The sequence below is a fragment of the Tauraco erythrolophus genome, chromosome 5, assembly GCF_009769465.1.
Source record: "Tauraco erythrolophus isolate bTauEry1 chromosome 5, bTauEry1.pri, whole genome shotgun sequence".
NCBI classification, from domain to species: domain Eukaryota; kingdom Metazoa; phylum Chordata; class Aves; order Musophagiformes; family Musophagidae; genus Tauraco; species Tauraco erythrolophus.
This window is the reverse complement of record NC_141469.1, coordinates 25,122,861-25,146,905: the sequence shown is the minus strand read 5'-3', so window position 1 is coordinate 25,146,905 and position 24,045 is coordinate 25,122,861. Positions and strand designations below refer to the sequence as shown.

The 24,045-nt window shown below is 37.4% G+C and overlaps 1 protein-coding gene across 5 annotated transcripts in view; it reads right to left on the bottom strand.

Annotated features, from left to right (window-relative positions):
• The window catches only part of CTNNA2 (catenin alpha 2), a 492,413-nt gene that overhangs the window by 19,195 nt on the left and 449,173 nt on the right, over nucleotides 1-24,045 (bottom strand). For 4 of the 5 annotated variants that reach the window (XM_086612567.1, XM_086612566.1, XM_086612568.1 and 1 more), the window contains 3 exons: nucleotides 18,552-18,733; nucleotides 15,259-15,364; nucleotides 11,935-12,069 (listed from right to left, as the gene is read on the bottom strand). In XM_086612567.1, coding sequence (XP_086468693.1) covers nucleotides 11,935-12,069; nucleotides 15,259-15,364; nucleotides 18,552-18,733 — 423 coding nt within the window. The remainder of the gene's footprint in view (nucleotides 1-11,934; nucleotides 12,070-15,258; nucleotides 15,365-18,551; nucleotides 18,734-24,045) is intronic. The other variant, XM_086612570.1, reaches the window with a different exon arrangement.

Genomic DNA, 24,045 nt, shown 5'->3' with positions numbered 1-24,045 from the left:
TGGATCCTGCCTTTTGGAAGATGAAAAATGAATGCTCCTTAAATCTTTTAAGAGTATGCATTAGAAGCACACAGTTAATATTGACGTTTTCCCTTAGGCTTTTTGTTGCTACAAAGATCATGTAAACTGTAATCTAACCATGATTATTTTTTCAGTCTTAGTAATGATTAATGGGTACTTCCCGCTCTGTTTGTGAGGTCTTCATTTCTCTCTCCTTTTCTTCTGTTTAAAAAAAGAAAGTGTGTAACTAATGTCCAGTACCAGTCACTTCACCTAACAACAGAAGTCAAGAATTTATCTTCTCAACCTTCAAAAATTTTATCATCATCTACTCCTATAGTATCTGCAGATGCTACTTTAAACTAGTATATTTGTGGATTTAAAAACTCAATAAATTGGCTAGTCCAGTTGACTAAATGAAGAGCTATTGTGACTGGTAGAGATGACATATAACTTCAGGAACACAATGTAAAACCAGGCTGCATCTGAGTAATGCAAAGTGATGATAGTGCTGTAAATTTCAGTTCGTAATTGAATTAAACATATGTCTGCCTGATTTCTCATTACATGATCTTGATTTCAAGCTATTTGCATGTATGAAGATGGAGAGGAGGAAAAACACCTCTGGTCCTCTGTATTGCATCTGCTCCTCATTAACATGTATGTCTATGAGCCCGCCAAAGAGAAAAGAAAAATTGAACTTTTAAAGGCTTTTATGGTAAAAAGTACCATGTAGAATTCACTTAATTCATAACTTAGGTAACCTATGACTTGACTATTGCACCACAGTTGTTTTTGCCAAATGAAGTAGGAATATGTTTCAAACTCCTGTGACCACCAGACCTTATGAAGCCAAAGCAAGCTTGCTCATTCAGATAAAGAGAAGGATGTTCAGAGGATATATCCTTAAATGTGAGAAATATTACACTTGTACTAGCAGTTCTAAGATCTCCTAAAAAGAAACAAATTGTCTTTTATTGGAATAGAAACATATGGAAGTAGCACAATTAAATTCCGGAAGACTTGAGTATGGCCAAGAATATTCTTCAGTAACAACACAAGATGAGAAATATGGAGAAATATGGTAGATTCCATCATGATAATGCGATATAAACAGTTCAATAGATTAAGTAGCAGATAATATCCCAGATGGTATTTTGGGCTAACAGTGCTCAAATCTGAAATCTTGTTTTGACCTCCTTATTATATCTGTGGTTCATAAAGAGAAAATTTAGGAAACAAAAAAGATTGATTTGTGAACATACACTAGAACACATTACTCTCTTAAACAGTGAACAAAAGCAGAGAAAGAATATACCTAACTGAAAACATTTTAAATATATATATACATGCCAGAAAGGAGAGAAATCCTCCAAGTGTTCCAAGGAATACAACTAAGACAAATTGAATGAACGCATGGAAATGCAAAGAGACAGTAAATGAAGACTTTAATACTCTAAAATATTTTCTTAAGGGATGTAAATTAAGCCTAAGAGCATAAGAAAACTATGTGAACGCAGATCAAGTCATTGATTTAATCACTTGCACCCAGGCATTAGAAATCAAGTTAAAAAAGGGTCCATGTGCAGGTTGACATCAAGGATCTGTCAGAAACAAACACCAAAGTGCTTTCTTTCTTGCTTAAAAAGATAGTCAGATGATGGGGAATGGGCAGGCACCACTAAGGTACCAGGGGCTGCTGTCTATAAAGTTTGAGTACAGCAAGACTGTGAAAAGCTGAAGGATACCAACCATGTAGAAACATTACATGAGCTACTAGCATACCTACAGAAGGTAAAAATGGATATATTTTAAGAAATTGAAGCAACAGCTTGAAAAGGCCATGTAAAAACGCCAAGCTGACACCTATTATGAAAGTTTGAGACCTTAACACAGACACGCCTCTGACCCAAAGATGTCCTGTTGCTGTAGTGGATCAGCTTGATGGATGAATGAAAAAATCTTTTTTGTTCATTATCTGTCACAGCTAAAGAATGATGAAATATGTAACATCCCATCTGAGACTGAGTAAAGCTGTAACTTCTCTTAACTTTTTGACAACGGCAACGTTGAATCTAGTTGCAGGTATAAAAAAAAGATGAAAATGTTTCTGCAGTCTTTTGGATCAGATATTGATGCTCTAATCCAGTTATCCAGTTTTATAGAGTTCCAATTTGGTCTTTGATGAGATTCAGGACAAATCATTTGCATGTTTCGTCTCATTTTCTAGTGATATTATTACCTATCTGGTATCCTAGTTCATATGGCATCTTGACGATGTATTAGTCCAAATTAGAAAGAATTGATGTTAAAAGAAAGCATTTGAGAATATCTAACAGTAATAGGTCAGGATTGATTTTTCTGATACTGGATAGTTTTTTACTTTGACTCCGTATCAATGTCTTGAACACATTATACAAAACAAACATTTTTTGTTGATGTAGCTGCTTGTCAGTTATGTAAGAACAGTGATGTGATGTAAGAACAGACATATTATTTCTTTTGTCCTATGAGGTTCATAAATAGTTAATAGTAATAATATATTCCAAGTGTGGAAGAAAATTAGAGGTTAAAGATATAAAGTAACTTTTAACCTTCCTCACTGAGTTTGATTTCTTCCTAAAGGCCACATTTAATGGAAATACATTCCTATCGTGAATTTTATTAAAGACTTTATCGTAAGTGGTTTTGTTAATATTTGCAATTGATTCTGCTCAGGCTGGGAAAACCTGTTGATGATGTCCCTTGAGGGTATGTCTTGACTGTGAGTGTTTCTATGTGTGTGTGTTACTCATCTGCAACTCAGGTTGTCAAGAACTATAATTAAAGTGAAAGAAATTGATGAGTCTGAACAGAAGCTGTTACTCTTTTAATATCTGCAAAAGCAACATCTGACAGTACTTTTAGAAGTGAGATTAAGTCTCACCACTATCAAAATCAGGAAGTTAAATAATTGCAAAAGCTACAAGAGGAACTTCTGTATAAGGAACACAGTCCAAAACCTCCTATTGTGTGTTAAATCTGTCATTGTGTAAAGTCAGTTCTACATAATTCCACATGCAAGAAACAAACCTAATTTGTATATAAAGCCTCAGGATGTACCTGAGAATGCCCCAGGGAAAACAAATTCTTATTTAATAGAAAATGGTGAAGGTTGGTCCCAAACCATCTCCTTTAAAAGCAGGAAGACAGGAAAAGAAATGAACATGAGATAGCACTGAAGTCCTCTCTTTCTTTAGAGTAATTTTTATAGGAATAGTCCTTTAGGATCATACCTTAGGGTATGTTAGAATGGTCTCTAGGCCTTGCTAATTATTGCAGGGCTGGTGCAGTTTGTGTATTACAAAGCCATAATATTCCCATTCTCTCCCCATCTTATTCATCATGGCCTGGAATAGGAAAACAAGCTGGACTGAAGCCATAACTGCTGTAGCAGGCAAACTTTAGATTTTAGAGTGGTTACTCCTTTCAAAAAAACACCGCAGTATGTAATGAAGAACATACATTAACATTTCCTTCAATTCTCTAATCTTTTTCTATGATCGTATTTGCTTCAAGCCTCAATCTTGAATCCATAACACGTTGCTTTGTTCTCATGGAATTAAATGGCTTAACATTATTTGGTATCAGAAATGCTTTTCTTAGCAGAAAACTCTTCTAATGAGAAATTTCAATAAATGTAATCTTCAGAAATTCATGAATATTTGTTACCTGGTAAAGCACAAGAGCATGTTCCCTGCAGCCAAAATGCTTCTTAATAAGGATAAAAGTCTGACCTGTCTAAATTTTAACCTACTAAACGTAGACATATAGATGGTGTGTGTGCTTCTTGTCTCCATGAATATATTCTAACGAAGACAAGTGCAGTGTGATTTTGCTTTGCAAATGAAATTCTAGATAACTTCTTTCCATTTATGCAGGATATATTGTTTCATATTTACGTTTATGTGTGTTTACATGTCCATTTATATACAGTGAGATATTTTCTTAGTCCTGAAAATAGCCTTCTATCAAAACACTGTAGCTTCAGAAGAACTGAGATTATTTCATAAAAAATGTTTTCTTGTTGATTTTTCAGTCATGTTTTAAGCTTCATTCATTCACTTCTTACATGATGTAACCTCTGCCCACTACCAATCCACCTTCACTCAGCTGCTTTGAAGAAATAACCATAACACTAATAAAAATAAAACAACCTTTCCAGTCTTCTCTGCTATTCTTTATGTGCATCATACTTATGATCCCCCAGATGCCACAGCACAAGGTGCATATTATTGTCCAATCCAGCAACAATTACACAGGCAAAACCATGTGAACTCACAGATGTAGAAATAAGATCCTATGAAACCTTTCACTGGGCTGAATTAAAACACCGTACAAATGTTGCTTGAAAGAGACCTCTGGAGATCTCTTGTACAACTTTTGACTTGAAATGAGTTGATTACCGACATTAGATCCGCTCAGCTGCTGCACTGGAGAGGGATTTTTTACAAGGGTATGTAGTGATAGGACAAGGGGCAATGGCTTTAAACTGAAAGAGGGCAGATTTAGATCGGATATAAGGAAGAAATTTTTCACTCTGAGGGTGGTGAGGCACTGGCACAGGTTGCCCAGAGAAGTTTTAGATGCCCCATCCCTGGAAGTGTTCAAGGCCAGGCTGGATGAGGCTTTGAGCAACCTGGTGTAGTGGAAGGTGTCCCTGCCCATGGCAGGGTGGTTGGAAGTAGATGATCTTTGAGGTCCCTTCCAACCCAAACCATTCTATGATTCTATTGTCTAGCTGTGGCTTGAACCTTTCCAAGGATGCTGATTGCATCAACTCTCTGGGTCCTGATCCGTACTACCTTTACTGGGAAGCAATAGGTAACCTTCATCTAATGAACTAAATCTTTATTATTTTTACATATTTGGAAGGGGTATTGTAAATGGCTCTAAAGCCACTACAGATACACTTATTTATGTCTGTCTTTTTGTCTAGTCTTTGAGCTGTTTCATAATTAGGAACTCTTCACTATTTTAACTTTCAGAAAGCCCCAAGGCAGTGTTTCCATAAAATACATTTTATATAATGAATATATGACCATGAGGATTTTATCAGCACTCATTTTGATTAACCTGCATAACTCACTGATGCCTTTATCCTTTAGGAGTAGTAAATTGACTCGGTGTCAGGATGATGAATTTTTTATATTACCACATCACCAGGTAGTCCCTTTCTTGGACAGTGTATTGAGAGTTATAACCTGTGCCAGCAGGAGTTGGAGACTCCTGTATAAGTAATTTATATATATAAATAAAAAAGCTCAAACAATTTGTGCAAGATAAAGGCTTATCAAAACTTGTATATTTATAAGTATCACGTGCTTCATACAGCCATATATTTTGGAACAGAGTACAGTTACTATGGCTTTATTTCACTCTCTTATATATCAATATGTCTGCATACATTCAAATAGACATGCAGAGATTACTTAAATATATCTTCATCCCAAAAGGCACAGCTGAAACGTCTCCCTGTATTTTTCATTTCTTTCATTTCTTCCAAAGCAGATGACATGAGCTAGTTTAATATACAGTGTAAATCAAGGTCTTTCACTTCTCCCACCTAGCCTCAGCCTTCTTGTCCTGGAAGTTGTCTTTTTACAGTGGTAACTTCAGAGCCGAAATAAGGACCCTAAGTTTTTATTTTCTCTCCTTGCTTGTTCTACTAGAAGAGTAGAGATTATTGTGAAGTCCAACCAATTTTATGGTCCTGACTTTATCTAAGTCCTTTCCCATCATTGCAATTCTTTGATTTCATATTCCTATCTTGCTTTTGAGTTGACTTTTTCTTCCCCCCTGATTTTTTCATATCTCATATTTCAAGTTCCTTGGCTTACTTTCATATTATTTCCAAAGTCTTCTCCTTTATCCACTGTTTTCGTTCCAAATCTCAAAATAGAACTCCTTTCCACCAAGACCATCCTAAATAAATATCTTTAAATTAGTCCTATATCACATTATTTTCACAGTATTGGTACATATGATACACTCTTCATATTTACAAACTCCCTTTTTTGACATTCTAACTTCTTACTACAATCTTGTGGGTGGGTTAAACTGGGTAAAAATGAGAAGCAACTTGCAAAAAAAAAAAGAAGCTTAAATTAAAAAAGAAAATCACAAAAGTCAAATTATATTCTCACGTAATTTAGTAATTATCTATAGGGCCCCAGGGTCCATCATTCCCTTCCCTTTGTCAATTTGAGTATATTCACTTGTGTTATATTCACTTGTTATGTCTTACCATAACCCAAACCCCAGTCTTGCAAAGGTATCAACTTAAGCATAGCACTATATCTCTTCTTTGTGGTGTGTAACTCTTTGAGCACCTGCTGTCCAACAAACACGAACACAGCAGTTATTTAGGAATAACTACTCTTACCCTCAGCTCCAAGCAAATTGAATCACTAGCGGACAAACCACAAAATTTCTGTTACTGGTATCTATTAATCATTAAGTACAGCTAGGTTGTAGCGCAAGTGTTTTCTACTGAAAACACTGACAGCTTGCCAGTTCAAGCAGTCCAGTCCAGAAATATCTACAAACCCTGCTTTGTCAGACTGTTTTCGTGAGTATATGTCATGTAGCATTCTTCCATTTCTGTTATAAATCAATAGTAAAACTTAGTTTGTTGATAGCTAAATAACAGGAGTAACCTTTTTGCTCTTCTGAGAATCTTGAAGAAAAGGAACTGGACAGTTTTGTCAACTTGCCATCTCTCCCTTCAGCAGATCTTCTTTTACATAATTCTAAATTCTTGCCTGATTCAGGAGGAATTCAATTACTTTATTTACCAAACTCCAAACCAACGTTTTCTCCAAACTCTTACGCATTTTAAAAGCAAAGGTTCTCTCTGTTTGCCTATTTGAAAACAAACAAACAAAGCAAAACCCCAGAAAGGCTTTCTGTTGCCGGGAAATGAAGTACCACATCTGTGGCTCTCAAGGAACTACTTATGCACAGGCTTTTAATCCAAATTCAATGAACGACGGCCCTACTGGCTTTTGATAGCAGGCAAACTTCAAATTACCTGACTTTTCTTTGAGCCTCTAGAATTCATAAGTACCAACCTGATACTCCACTGCTCAAACCCATTCCAACTTGCTTTTACAGCATGAGGTAGTTTAGAGCGATTCAGCCTTCAATGAAAGAAAAGTACGACCTTTAAATCGTTTTGTTTTACTAGATGTAAGATCCATAGGCTGAATTGATAGGGAAACTGTTTGCTGCCTCACCTGAAGTAAATGCTGGATGCATGCTGTTATTCTGTGATAAATAGTAAGAGGCTAATTCTTTTTTGATGAGGACTAGCTATTTCCAGTTACCTTATTCTTTGCACTGATCAAGAATTAACATACAGATAATTATTTTGCAGTATATGCTCTATATGTTAATACTTTTATGTATTTGACCTCCCAGTCCAGGTGTTATGAGAATTTTCATAATGTCCTACTCAAAGCTAACGGGGTAGCTCCAGCCCTTTAATCTTCCTTTTTCTCTCAATGTCCTCAACTACATTCACTAAGCAAGAACTCCTGGATAAAGTCACAATTTTAGCTAGATTGTCTTGTATCTTCAAAATGTTATAAGAATCCTTCTCTTAGTATTGTAGCTGAGCCCATTATGCTAAGATAAATGAGCCTTTGAAAATAATTGGAAATTGGACCCAGTTAAAGTATATGTTTGGAGTGTGCTTTGCCTATTGAGTCAATATTTTTGGACAGTGTTCAAAGGTACGTGGTTGTTACTCTGTATGACACTGCATATCTATCTGGCTCAGAAGTTTAAGACTCTTTGGGCAAATTTTCTGATAATACAACTGATTATTTCTGTAGAGTTGTAAATCAAACCTGAACACAATAGAAGGCTGCGTTGGATAAGGGATTTTCTTAGATTGTGTTCAATCTAATCCTGCAGGAAAGACTGTAGCAAAGCTACTAACATAAACAAGAATTTTAAAAAATGCAAGCTTATAGCCTAAATGGATAGTAGGTAAATGAGCTGATCAGCTTCCGAGAAGCAGTAAACAGAACAAATGAATATTTATTCTAGAGTAAGAAATGAATATATAGATCTTTTTTATTATAATGGTCTAGCTAACAAGAGTGAGACAGGAATACTAAAAAAATAAAGCAGCCCTAGAGTTAGAAGTCTGAGTTTTCTTCCAAATAACAAACACCATGGTTAAAACTAATGCTATTCAACAAAAGTAGCTACCACAAAAAGGCTATCTATTAGCATGAGCTAAGTATATGTAAATGGTATTTACTTCACTGAGAGTGGCATATGCTCCACACTTCAAAGGATTCATTCCAATACAATGGTGCAACTGATTACGAAGCAAATACACATTACATTAAAAAAACTAAGGCAGGAAACAAAGAAGATTATTTTGAAGTGCTTTTAGGTTGTGATTTTATTAAAGGAAGTTGTTTATTCTTAGAGGGGAATTAGAAATTGAATATTCAAATTTAAAATTACAGAAATAGATATCTGTTTATGGGTCGGGGTCAGAGAGACTTTTATTAGGAACAAGAATATAATCTTCTTTTATATATATAATATATATTTTTTATATATATAATCTACACAGATTACAAATACTTTTAAAATATTTTTTATTTTTAAAATATTAATTACTTTTTGCTTTTATCTAACTTCCTCCTCACCTCTCTTCTTTACTTTCTTTCCTACAATCTTAGTTTACAAGGCTCCTCACTGAAGAACAGGTATCACACAGTTTTTCCTTATTTCACCTTTCAGAACTCAATTGGAATCAGGAATTAAGAGCCTCACCCTGCAACATAAAGGGCCAAGTCAACAGACAGTCTAAATTGGCCTTGCTCCATTGATATTAATGAGGTTAGGCTGATGTATGCTCTCAATTGCCAGATCTTACTTATCCGGTGAAAATAATTTTGCTATCTGCATGCAGGGAATTTGATGGGAAAGTTCAAAGGAGAGAAAGAGCTGGGGGAAAAGGAATGGAAGAAAGAAAGGGAAAAACAACAGTGGGTTCTTTCCTTTACTCAAATAATTTACACTTCAGGAGCGTGACATTTTCTTACTTTTTGATCTGTTTTTCTATTTGCAGCAAAGTCGATGCCAAAAAGAATCCCTTCATATACTATGCTAGTATCGTATCAATCTATGGAGGAAAAAGCAAACAAGATCAGCTTTATGCTTATTTTCAGAGATAAACCATACTGAACTACAGAATCTTGTGGGAAAAAAAGAAATGGAAGTTTCACCAAAAGATATATAGCACATTATATGTTACGCACACAGTATTTTTGAAGTTGTTGCAACACATTTTTCTGTAACAGAACTATAAGAACTGTGGGGTGGCTTTCATCTGTCTTTTAGGTTTTAATTGGTTTTATGTCTCTTTCCTTTTTACATAAATATACATATGCCCACACAGATTCATATATATATGTGCATACATTCATTTCATTTATAAATATTGATTAATATTCTTAATAATGCAAAAATTCAAGCAGAGATTGTACTCCCCATATTAGTTCTGAATCATAACTCATCTTTTGGATGAATCTGAATTATATTGGGGTTCTTTGTAAACAGAGCAGTAAATTACAATATTGTAATAATCATCCTGGTTCTTGATATTTACATCAAAACTCTTAAATATAGTGAATTCACATGAACTTACTTCTGTAGTCATAGGTTGGGAAGCTTGAATTATGGATTTCTATTGTATTTCTACCATTGTACTGTATGCGAGTTGCCAAATAATGGTATTTCATTTTAACGTAAATAAAATACTGTTTATTTGTAATTGGCTATCCAAGAGAAAATGAAGAAGAAGATGGAAGCAGAAGCAGCAAGTAGACAAGCAGATGTAGATGTGCACTTGGATACCAGATCTCTGGATAGCAAAGGAGCATACAGTACCCAGCACCTTGAAGATAATCAGCTTGGAAAACACTATCAGGAAAGCACTGCACTGTGTTAGACCAGATAACAAGATAATGCTCTCAAAAAGGGATGCACAGGAGTTCGACTCTCTATATCACCTCCTCTTCAGAGCAACAGCTGAAGAAGCAAGCTGGGCAATCTTAAACTTTTCTGTATGTCAGTACTACTGAGTCTTTGGAACAGACTCAAATAATTTCTGTGGGTGAAGCTAGTTTTGCCTTTGTCTGCAAGTGACTAAACAAACCCAACCCAACAGAAACACAATGGTGATGAAGCCTGGTAAGCAGCAGACGCTAACAATGCCAGACTGGAAATGATGGAGTCAAGCGGTTCGGCCACTTAAATTTCACAACGGATGGTGATGTTCCAGTAACAAACAGATGCTGGAGATTCACAATGGCTTATTCAGCATCCACATACACTGAATAAAGAGACTTGAAAAAGAAACACACACAACCACAAAAGCCAAGCTGGTAGAAGCACTGATTTGGGTAATTGTTATAGATAGATGAATATGACAGCTCAATGGGTATGAAAAGCTGGACCCACATGGCAGTAGGTAAGAAAAGATCATAGCATTTACTATGCAGCATAGCTGTCAGCGATACAAGGACAGATCACTCCATTAGTACCAGGAAAATGGAAGAGGATCTTTTCGTTGCTGTGGGAAGATCAAGGTATTAAAATCACATATGTACATACGTCAAGAAGTGAAGACCAATTGCAGGACAGACATAGGAATATTTAAGTAGCTCCTTTTAGGATTGCATATATGACTTCAGAATGTTTGATCCAAGAAAGCCTGGCAAATGTTTAAGACCTGCTATGGTGCTTTGGAAAAAATAAAAATGTTATGTAGTTGAGAACAGTTGCTCTGACTTCTGATATGTTTGAGGAAGGCCAGTGATTTCACTGCAGAATCTTATGGATGAAATGAAGGGCACAAGTTAGTTGTCCTAACAATCTTCATACTTGATTGGGCTTAAACAATGAAAGGGTGCTTTTTCAAAACTGCATTTGAAAACAATCTTGTTTAAAGTATCTTGGGTCTTACAAATCACTATCATTTTGAAAACACACTCAGGAGAGTGAAACATACGTTTACATATATTTGGTCTGTATTTGAGTTAGAAGACAACAAAAGTGTCATGGGGCTAATACTAGGGTGATTAGTTAAAAAAGAAAAAAAAAAGATACTCATGAAGAGCAGCAATTGCTACTGCTTGGTTCTAGTAATCTCCCAGAGGCACAGAGTCCAACATTAGGAGAAGGAAAGAAAAAATAGTTTAAAAATGTAGAAAACTGGTTTATAATATTACTGTTGCTGTACATTCCTGTCTTTATTTCTAAAAAAGGTTGTGTGTTAAAAAGTTTATAGTGTTTATTGAAAATAACTGAAATAACTGGATGTGAATTAGAATATATAATCATTGTTCTTGCCAAACGTATTTGAAAACAGCACGTGCATCAAAAATTAAAATATTTTGCTGGCCTTCCAGAGTTTTTCCTAAACCTAGTGTGCATTGGAATCTGAGTGAATGAAATCCCATTAGTCATCACCATCTTAACAATATACACTTCATACAGAGCTGGCTTCTGAACAGAGGACGGAAATTATCAGTACTAACAAAGGAAAGACGATTTATAATGAGCAAATATATAAAAGCTCCAAATAATTATAATATTCACAGCTTGGCAATGACTTTCTAGGCTATGAAATTACTTTTCTTTTGGAAGAATGAAGATTTCACAAGGTTAGTATAAACAAAGGGTAATTGGAAAATCAAATTGCTCTATGCAAGTTATTGTAAGGTCTGGAATAATGGCGATAACATTTTAAAAAGCTTGCTTATGAGTCACTGTATTTTTGTTTTATACATTATTGCCATCGAAAATCTCCCTTTCAAGTGCTACATGGGAAATATAAATGGCTAAATACAAATACCAGCTTACCCCTGATACAATAAGTTCTCCTCCCAGGTTCTGAACTTCTGCCTTCACTTTGCTGCAGATATTGAGTTGGTGGCAGTAAAGGGCAATGCGCTGCAGGTAGGCTAGCAGATCCTGTTTGCAGGCTGAGTCCGGGCACTACAGGCAAAAGAAATATTTGATTAGATGTAGCTGAGATTATATGATAATACAGAGGTTATCAGAGGAGATAGAGGCAATGTGTGTGTATTAGGTGGATCCATTTCGCTTCGTCTTTACAGGAGATACTTGACAAAATCTGAAAATTCAAACCGTACCTTTCATTTAACTCAAGACTTGTGAATTGTAACTTGAAGATGCACTATACTTTTTTTGTAAAAAGAAGAAATCTGTCAGCAACTAATGAAAGGCAATGAAAATAATACGATTGCTATGTTTGTGGGAGAGGTTCACTTATGATATCAGTTTGTACAGAACAGAAGAACATACTGAGCAACCAAAAGACCAAGTTTAACCTGAAACTCCAAGTTGCCTGCCAGGTGTTCAGGTTAAGAGGCAACAGGGACCAGTTTAAATACAGATAAACCCAGTTCTGACTGACTACATCCACTCTAATGCCAACTCCTGACTGTCCTGGCAGCTTCCCTGGCATTTCTGTAGACCTTCAGAGGACACAGCTCTGCTTCAGACTTGGCAGGGCCAGGCGCCTTACTGACATGCTGAGGACTTGAGAGGAAAAAGTGAGGCTGCTTGGGTTTGGTATTGACAGATTTGGCAAGCTTATTGTTAATGTATAAATACCTTAATTTGTGCCAGAAAAAAATTATTTACTAAAGTCTAAGTGACATATTACAGAGTCTCTCAGCAGATGACATCAGTATTGCAGCCCTTTTCAAGAATGCAATGAGATAAGTTGGCCCCTCTGCATGTCCAAGGGATAGCTCTTCATGCTAGAGGGAAGGTTATCTACAGTCCTCTACCATTTCGGATGTCGTGCATTTCATAGATTTCATAGATTTCTAGGTTGGAAAAGACCTTAGAGATCATCCAGTCCAACCATCCCTAATCCCCCATTAAACCATATCCCTAAGTAGTTCATCCACCCTTTTCTTAAACACATTCAGGGATGGGGACTCAACCACCTCCCTGGGCAGCCTAAGGTATCTCAAACGTGTTTTGACGCAAACAACATTAGGTCAAACGTGGTAGACTCAGAGAAGGTTTTATAATCAATATAACTAGAAAAGGCCCAAGTACAATTTATTCATAGTCTTTGGGATTCTTAATAGAAACAGCATCATCCCCCACAATATCAAGAGCATAATAAACAACACTCTTGTAGTTAATATTCAAAATCTTGCCTCAAGAGAACAGACCTCAGTAATTCACTCTGATGAAACACTGGTAAAAGGGTCCATTGCTAATAGTATGTCTCCAATAAATACTCTTTGTGTCTCTGCAACAAAGTCTGACTGACAATGTTCTTTGATTGCATCGCTTGGGGAACAAAGATTCCAAATATGTCTCTTTAGCATCTTCGAAAGTTTATGCTCAGTTTTTGTAAAATATTATCAGAGCTCTTCAACAAAAACTGATAGAATTAAACACACACGAGTCAAAAGCATCGCAACCTCTGACTTCAGATGACTGCTCTAGCCCCAACAGCTGATACGGGCAAAGCAGCAGTGAAGTAGTTGCATATACTGTCATCTATAACCTTGAAAGCAGTCACTTTGCTCTTTTCTCTCCCTTTATAACTAACAATAAACAAAGCTGGAGGTTCATTGTGGCTGTTAGGTTTAATCTGCTCTATACTTACGGCAATGCTATAATGCCTCTCTTCTCAGGCAGTTGCCACATCTTTCAGGCATGAATCCCTAAGAGACCTCTTCTCTCTACCAGTGACAATTTAATACAGAAATATTTACCCTACTCTTGAAGTCTATGAACTGAAAGAAATGAACTTTAAAGCAATAGTTCTAGAGAGCTGACAAGGCTTTAAATACAAGTACCTTGGAGCGAATGAAAACGTAAAATCTCTCTCATTGGAACAGTAATTAAAAATGCAACTGTCCATAAAAAGTTTATATTGCATGAGTGTCTCCAAAGTTCTGTAAAATATCATTAAAGCGCAAGCATTAAAACAAACACTTCATTCTTACAGTGATTTTACTGTTTATTATTAAAGTGTGCATGCTACAGTCTTCTGAAATTTAAAATGTGTCTCAAGTCACTGCACTCTAAGCATAGCAAGTCTCTTTACTTAGTGTTTCTTTCTTTAAAATATTCCACCTCTGCAGACACTGTAGACTAGGAATTTCATCAGCTGACAGATTTCTCCTTTCTTACGCTAAAATGAACAGATGCTACATTTGAAGAAAGGGAATGGGTTAACTACAAGAAAAATGCTTGCTGACAATGAAGAAAAACTAACCCCCAAATCTCTGAGGTTATAGGAAAACAGGCAGCGTCAGGTTTCTTGCCACTCTGGTCCATATTCCATGGCAGGATGTACTACACACTACTATATGCATAATATTTTCTTGAATAAGAAAAAGAAATACTTATTTTGAAGAGGAAGACTAGAGGCAAGGAAGTTATGGTTCCCACTTCCAGTAAACTTTCTCCTGACAACAATGAAAAGAAAGAAACTATAGGAAGTTTACAAGAGGAAAAAATAGTCAAATTTAATTTGCCTAAATTTAAATTACTTCCCTAGTACCTGGATTTGAAATTTGGGTCTTGACTTTTAATATGATGCTTCCTCTTGCTCTCCAGATGGATACAAAATCCAATTTGAAAGAAAGAGGCTGAATATAGCAAGTTCATCTTTCCATTTGTGACATGATTTTGGTAACGGGACTGAGGACACAGACCCTGGAACATGGAGCAGAGGTGGAAACATGATACCCTAATGCAAAGCAGAAGAAAGGGAGTCAGGGAATCTTGAAAAAGAAAAGTGTAATACCATGGAAAACTACGGGAAGAATGTGCTGAAAAGAATATAAAGATTCCTCAACATATGGCAAGGCTAACAGAGCATCCAAGTCTCTACTGCTTTCATGACAGCAAATATATCAGCTTAATTCTAATACAATCACCTGGGTCCAGAAGTGAGTCTGTGGAACAATTCAGGCACTTCTGAAGTTTAGAGAGATTCATTTATGACTTCCCTGTACTGTAAACCCCAAATTGATTGGTATAGATAAAACAACTTATATTCAATGGGTAGGTCAGTAGCCAGGCAGTGACTTTCAACACGTAATTTTCTGCCAAGTAAAGATAACCTTTTCCTACAAAACTCATAGATAGAAGTTACATTATATTTCTACTCATTTTTGTTGTTACCTGATCAGCTACCGCACGTGCCAATTTGTCCATCCTCGATCCTGCCTCTGCAATCTTCTTGGCTGCATTAATGACATCCGATGTATTCTTCAGGGGACCTTTACCTCTGTGAAATACAATATAATTATGCATAATCTAAATAAAACATGAAAAGCAACAGTTTTAGTGATCCTGTTTAGTGTTTAATTTTAAAATAGTAACATGAATGACTTCTTAATTTATTACGACTTCACCTTCTAACTACTTTATACTACAGCTTGATTAAGAAATCGGTCTGCTATATTTCCTCTCTCTCACAAAATGCCTCGCTAGCAATTTATTCTGATGGTGCCTTCAAGCACATGAACTATACTTACTAGTATATGCATTTTTAAGTGCTCATTAAGCCAACATTCTTTCTGGAATACACAACTATTTCAAAATTATGTTTTTTTTTCAAGCCAGTGCTAAATATTAAGCCTGTCATATCTAGCTCGCATTTTAGAAAACTTTTTCTGGTAGGTCTTTGTGAGAAAACAAAAATACTTGAAGCATAAACCTTATGTTACACTTAAAACATGTATAATTAGCTTAAAGGCTGATCTTTGATTATACTCTTAAGATGATGCACAAAACTCTGATTTTAGTCATTAAAGTTACCAAAATGTATTTAGACAAAAAAGTAAAAAGTCACTGCAAACTTTTCTCAGTTTGCTTCAAACTTTAATTCTCTTTGTAATAGTAAATTTGCTACTGCTCCTGAGAATGGCTCAGATGGAAGTGAGACGATTTTCTTTTTTTTTTTTTTTCTTTTTTATACTATGTGGAGAAATATAGCTTCAGATAAGACTGACAGAAAACCATAATATGATCAAATAGCTTTTTAAAAAAAAATAAAACTGAAGGCATTTTTTCTAAGCACAACATAGTATTACTTTTGCATTTTTTCATCTACAATGCCAAGAAAAACATACTGAAACATATTTCCATTTTGATCTTCTTTTCCAACTTTCATTTCCACCTTAAACAGCTACTGAAACACAAAAATTTTAAGTTCAGCTTTCGTTTAACTTAAACTCTAGCAGAAACCATTCTTAGTGACCTCGTATGCTTCTACATTAATTACGTCAGCAGATCTGACTGCCACAAACTCCATGCATTTGAAAAATTATTCTATTTTAACACTGCTGAGGTTACAGTCAACCAAAAAGGTGTGAAATGCTTTGTTCTGTTTTAATGGAACATATTAAACAAGTTTTTGTTGAATCTGATGTAGACAGAGGTGCACTTTGATTTTTTACTCCTCTCTTTAATTTTCTTCAGTTGTGACAGTTTTCTCTCATTCTCATATTAGTTCTGTTCTTTTGATGGTAGAAAATGTAACTACAAAACTTTCAATTTGATGCTCAATGTATCAAAGGTTGTGAGGGAGTTTGCGGAATGTGTTCATATTATGAGCTGTTGCTTTAGAATATTATTTCTTCATTCCGTGAAATGATGGCACTGTTTGGAGAGTTTTTCACTCTGTTTTTGGGCAGAAGGGTCATAGACCCAAAGACAATACAAATACAAAAGTAATTAAGATTCCTCTTAAATATCATCCTTCACAGGAGGTTCTACACTGTCGCTTGGTATACAGGAGTGGTGAGTCTACTGCAAAAAGAATACTTGTAAAAGCACAAACTGAGAGAAAAACAAGCTGAGAGAATAATTAGTTCGAAAGAAGTATGGTAGTAAGCTATTAAAGTAAGTAAACTTTCTATATGCATATTTAAAAATAAATTGGATAAAAATGTTTGCTACTACCTATTACTAATTAACTACCTATTCAAGTGCAAATAGTGAAGTTATTTGCAAATTAATGGTCTTTATACACCCCACGGCCCCAAGGTATGTGCAAACTCTATACTGTCAATGCAGACACTCTCCAAAATGGGTTAAAGGCTCCAGACACAAGGCATGCAATCAGCTGGAGATTAAGAAATCTATTTAAGCATCTCAGCGAGATGAATAAATGGATGTCTTATTTTAATTCTGAAGAAAAACATGAAGATTTTTGTCCAGTTTTGTCTAATCACATTTTGATAAATATATTTAATCTTTCGAACTCCCATTAAAAATAAACACTGAAAAAACTTTGATTTATTATGGTGATCTGTAATTCAAAGAATCTTGTAAAATGTTCTCCCTGGTGTGATTAATAATATGACTATATTTAAACACAATAATTCTGTTTATATTATATCATTAATGAATGGCCTTTTGATGCTCTGCAATTAAAAAAGAACCAGACATCAGTAGGAAAAAGAAATGAAAGCAAAAAAAAAAATCATTACTGACAGGCTCCAATAAATTATTAGATCAAAACAGTTTCATTTCATTTGGGATTTTTTTGGAAAGAAGTTCAGTGTTCAGAATGATATAAATAGTTTCGCCATTATTTTTGATTGACACAAATTGTGTTGAAATGTTGAAAGTTCAGAGAGGCACATGCATTTAGATGGGTACTAAACGAAATGTCAGGTGACTGTCTGTAAGGTCACAGACTATCTCTGCTGCTGAAATTCAAGATGATCTGCAAATAAAACAGATTCGCAGATAGGATAAAAACTTCATGTGCTTAATCCCATTTGGATTCCCATTTAATCACGTGCTTAATCCTATCTGGTGAAATATATAGAGTAGTTATGTGTAGAGAACTGTACGACTCATCCCAGTATGTATGATGTGTGTCACCTAGCTCTGCATCCCCCGAAACACAGCCCATCATAGAATGATTTGGGCTGGAAGGGACCTCAAAGATCATCTAGATCCAACCTCCCTGCCATGGGCAGGGACACCTTCCACTACACCAGGTTGCCCAAAGCCTCACTCAATCTGGCCTTGAACACTTCCAGGGATGGGGCAGCCACAACTTCTCTGGGCAACCTGTTCCAGTGCCTCACCACCCTCAGAGTGAAAAATTTCTTCCTTATATCCAATCTAAATCTGCCCTCTTTCAGTTTAAAGCCATTGCCCCTTGTCCTATTGCTACACGCCCTTGTAAAAAGTCCCTCTCCAGCTTTCCTGTAGGCCCCCTTTAAGTACTGGAAGGCTGCCATAAGATCACCCCAGAGCCTTCTCTTCTCCAGGCTGAACAGCGCCAACTCTCTCAGCCTGTCTTCATAGCAGAGGTGTTCCAGCCCTCGGATCATCCTCGTGGCCCTCCTCTGGAGGAGGGCCATGAAGATCATCTCGACAGGCTATAAATTGCAACAAAAAGGAAAAACGTGGGATATCTGAAGAAGTCCTCAGTAAACATTATTTTGTCTTACCTAGTAAAGTCTGTCATTTCCATCATAATCATGCACATCTGCTTTGCCAACACAATGATGTCATTACCACTGTCATCCCACTTGGCCACCTCTGCATCCAGTTTGCTCTTTTCTTGGTGGAATATCTCTACCTGCTCGGCAATCTTAGCCTTCTCTTCCTGGGGAAGCTGAGCCATGATAGCCTGGAGAAAAAAACAAGAGAAGTTGGGCATGAAAAAAAGGAAGCTAGAAACTATATACATTCCCAGGGGTTCAAACAGCATTCCCAATTTCTACTTTCTTCTTACGGGATTTGAAGATGCCAAGCAAAATCCAGTAGACATCTGATTTCTGTTAGGATGGGCAAAAAGAAATTAATAGGATGTTTATACCTCATCTTATACCTTCAAGAATTTCAAAATTATGTATGTGCTGCCATGATATACAGATTATTCACCACTCTATACAGGAGGATTTAAGGAATCTCCAGTTATATGTTAATTTTTAGGAAGAACAAAATAAATGAAATCTGTGGGAAAAGGCAGACTGAATTACCAGTTATCTCCCCCAGTCTCATTCTCTTTCAGAAATATAGGTTTTCTGCCTAACCCAACACTATAATAAGCTATGACATGGAAGATAATACATTTGAAGTGAATCGTAATGAATGTACCTTTCAATAATATTTAGTGGTTTAATTGTCTCTTGGAAGATATGCAAAAAGGCATTAAACAGGTTGATACTAATCTGCCTCGACATTACCAGCAAAGCAGAAAGTTCCCAGCCCCTCCAAAACAGCAAAAAGAAAACCCTACAAAATTATAATAATTACTTTTGAAGATCAAATGGACACTTCCAGTAATGATTTCCAAGTTGAGCTACTATTTGGCTGTAGGGGTTCTGAAGACCGCATTATGCATTTAATGGGGTGTGACACATATTTAAGTGTCATTACATTTTTTCTTGTTTATGTCACTTTCAATCAGCTGAAGTCTTTCTCTACGTATTCTTAAAACGCTCTTGGCTTTTAAAAATTCATAATTGACCTTTTCCAAAACCGAAATTAAAAAAAGGTTATAAACAGTAGATCAGAAAAGGAGAAATTTGCAAGTCAATCAAATTAAAATTCAAGATGAGTTTTAATTAGCCCTGATCAATGTAACTCAGCAGTTTCAAATGTTAGCACATTAGTCTCTGCACAGAAAAATGCAGTGTAAGTCAAGCTAACAGAGAAATACATAAAATACATGTAAACCACTAGAACAGACAAATTAACTGAAATGAAGAGAATGTGATAGGAGTGGTAAAATTTGGAAAGCTGATCTGTATGTCTTGCACATGGTTTCTCTCTGTGGGCAGCTTCACCTGCACACTCTTTAAACCGGTGTTCAGTGTTTTAACATTTCTTTTCCAGTTGCTGACATGTTTTCAAATAAGCTACATCCTATAGCGAGTGCAGCTCATATATTCAAGTTTTATTTCTGTTGAAGACCAACACAAGTCTTTCTACTGAAATACTAAGAGCTTTACAGAGTAAGCACATGAAACAAATCTATTACACTCCACAAATAAAAATCCTGCTTTTGCACAGAAAAGGTTCAAATAACATACTATTCTCCTTAGCAGACTCATTTCAATGAGTCACTCAAGACTGTGGACTGGGCAGCTTCTGCTTAGCATGTTTTCATTTCGGGTTTTCATTTTCATTTCATTTGTTTTCTCTTGTGACATATTGCATTCTACACTATTCAGGAATGGGACTGTCTTTTTAATATATTATGTTTATACAGTGTATAGGTGATCAAAGCAGAAGGTTTTAAATGCAGCAGTGATAATATCATAATAAATGTGATAGAATTTAGGACTCTTAAGTCCTTAGATTACCAAGGATCTAGTTCAAAATATATTTTGCCCAGAGAGGTGGTGGATGCTCCATCCCTGGAGACGTTCAAGGCCAGGTTGGACGAGGCCCTGAGCAACCTGATCTAGTTGGAGATATCCCTGTTCCTTGCAGGGGGGTTGGACTAGATGACCTTTGAAGGTCCCTTCCAGCCCTAACCATTCTATGATTCTATGATAACTGCAGTTTTTATTTCGTTTTCAGATCAAGAAAAGATTATATGCTACCCAATTCTAGATGTAGCCCCCCCAAAAATTAAAAAGACTGTATCAAAATACATTTGTACCTGTGACTTAATTTAGTAGTCAATTCTTTGCATGTATCAAACAGACTTTATGTTCCTTAAAATATAAAAATCCCAGAAAGATAGTCAGCTGCATCCAGACATAGTTCTGTTATTGTTCTCAGGGTAAGGTATCCAGGTATCATTCTGCAATTCTCCTGACTGCATGGTTGACATGGTTTAGCCACAGCTGGCAACTAAGCACCTCGCAGCCCCTTGCTCACTCCTACTCGGCCCCCAGTGGGATGGAGAGAAGAAAATATAATAAAAGGCCCAAGGGTCGAGACAAGGAAGGGAGGGATCACTCACTAATTACGGTCAAGGGCTAAACAGGCTTGACTTGGGGAAAAATCAATTTCATTTGTTAGCAATCACATCAGAGACAATAATGAGAAACAAAGCCAGATCTTAAAAACACCTTCCCCCACCCCTCCCTTCTTCCCGACTCTACTTCCTGCCCTTGAGCAGCGCAGGGGGTCTAGGAATGGGGGAGTACAGTTAGTTCATCACATGTCATTTCTGCCACTCCTTCCTCTTCAGAGGAAGACTCCTCACACGCTTCCCCTGCTTCTGCACGGGGTCATTCTCACAGGACCCTGTTCTCCATGAACTTCTCTTACATGAGTCCTTCCCACAGGATGCAGTCCTTACTCAGAGTGCCCCAGCGTCAGCTTTCCCACAGAGTCAAGGTCTTCTTTGGGTGCAGCCACCTGCTTCAGTGGGGGATCCTCCACGGGCTGCAGATGCATCTCTGCCCCACTGTTAAACTCCAGCAGCATGGGTCCTTTCCCACAGGATTCAGTTCTCCACAAACTCCTTTGAGTGCAGCTACCCGCTCTGGTGTGGGGTTCTCCACAGGCTGTGAGTGGATCTCTGCTCCACCGTTAATCTCCATGGGCTGCAGGGTGGCACTTGCTGTCTCACCATGGGCTACAGGGAAATCTCAGCTCTGGCACACCTCCTCCCACTACATCTTCACTGACCTTGGTGTCTGCAGAGTTGTTTCTCTCACATGCCCTTCCTCTCTCCACTGCAGCCGTACTGGGCCCAACTGGCCCAATGAACCTTGGCGGTCCCAGCAGGACAAACTGTGCCCAATGGGCACCCCAGGAGCAGGGCTTTTCAGAGCGCACCAAGCCACACTGCCATAGCCACCACCAGCTGAGTGGTGCAGCCCGTCCAGGAGGCCAGGGGCCAAGCCCCCACCTCTCCCCTCTCTCAGCTACAGGTCCCATATTGTGTGGGTTTCTTTGACCCTTCTTAAATACATTATTTACAGAGGTGCTGATTGGTTCAGCCCTGGCCAGAGGTGGGGTTGAGTTGGAGCTGGGGAAGCTTCTAGCAGCTCCTTACAGGAGCTATGCCTGTAGCCCCGCCCTCGCTACCAAAACCCCACCCACATAAAACCAACACAATGGTTTTCGATGCCAGTTCCTGCTCACCCAGCTCTCTGGCATAAGACCTACAGTCCATCTGCTCTTCCTCTAGGTCATAATGATGTATATGATATGTCTTTGATATACAAGGATAAAATTTTTTGTCCTTGGGATATAGTGATAGAAAACAGCTTTTCTGATACATGGTATGGTTTATTTACCATCTGTATTCAATATTCAAGGAAACTAAGTTAAGAAAAAAATAAACCTCTGCCCATTCCACTGTATTTGTGTCTCACATTCCTCTCATACCTCTGAGTAAGCTTCACTTAGGTTTGTGTTACTGTACTGTTTCATTTCAGGGTATAAAATGCTTATGTCAAACCCTAACATACTGTGGGTCTTCCTACAGCCACTGAAAACTCCTCCTTCCTGGTCCTCTTAATTGATCTTTCAAACCTTCATTGCCTTTTGTTCTTCAGATTTTCAGTCGTACAAAACCTCTCAGAATTCAAGGGAAGAAGTCACCATTTCATTTATCAGCTTTTGCTACAGTGTTTGAGTGTGCGTGGAGAGGATGTTTCTCATTTAGTCCATTACTTCACTTTTACCACTTATCAGAGGAAACCACAGCCATGAAAATCATTCAGGTAATTCCCAGTTCCCCACTGGTTCTCTGCTGCAAAATTTCAATGCTTTTTTTTAAACTCTCTTTCCAGTCAAATATATTCTCATGATGTCGTTTGCCCCCAAAATTGTATTCTCAAGGAGTTTTTTTTTATAATCTGAGCTGAGCAGCCTATTTAGTAAAAGGTAAACATTCATCAGAGAGTGGCATAATCCTGAATGTTAACAAACTTCACTTCTCCAGCACCTGTGACCCCTGAAGCACTCATCAGCTTAATTTGCACTCCCCATGCACAACCGAAGGTCGCAAATCACAATGACTTGAGTTTATCATGATGTAATTACCCCAGTAAAATTACATTGACTCAGTAACAAATGTCTTCAATTACAATTAAATTACAGGGACTACTCAGTAGCTTAAACAGATCTTCTTGACAGGTTTGCACACTGGGAAACATGACTAATGTAAGATTTCTCTACATACAGCACACGGTGCCCTGATGGGAATTTTTTTTTTTTTTTTTTTAAATTAGCTGACTACTCCCACAGTTACAGCACATTCCATGGCTGCCTTGGGCATAGGGAGGCAAAATGATAAGAGTTTTTGATTCTTGGAGAAGTAAGGACGGGAGTCAGCAGAACTGCTACCTTAGATTTCCAGAGGGCAGACTTTGGCCTGTTTCTGAGCCTGGTTGACAGAGTCTCTTGGGAGGCAGTCCTGAAGGGCAAAGGAGTCCAGGAAGGCTGGACATTTTTCAAGAAGGATATCCTACAGGCACAGGGGCAGGCTGTTTCCATGTGCTGAAAGATGAGCCTGCAGGGAAGACGACTGGCCTGGCTGAAGAGAACACTTTCACTGGAACTCAGGAAAAAAACGAGGGTTTATAACCTTTGGAAGAAGGAGCAGGCAACTCAGGACTACAAGGATGTTGTGAGGTTATACAGGGAGAAAATCAGAAGCACCAAAGCCCAACTAGAACTTAATCTGGCTACTGTGGTAAAAGACAAATAAAAAAGTTTCTACAGATACATTAGCAACAAAAGGAGGGCTAAGGAGAATCTCCATCCTTTATTGGTTGCGGGGGGGGGGAAAGGTTAAGTGACAGGTCTGGCACTTGAATCACAACAACCCTATGCAATGCTACAGGGTTGGGAAAGAGTGAGGCTGGAAAGCTGCCTGGTGAAAAAGGACCTGGATGTGTTGGTCAACAGCTGGTTGAATAGGAGCCAGTAGTGTGCCCAGGTGGCCAAGAAGGCCAATAGCATCCTGGCTTGTATCAGAAATAGTGTGGCCAGCAGGACTGCAGAAGTGATCATCCCCTGTACTTG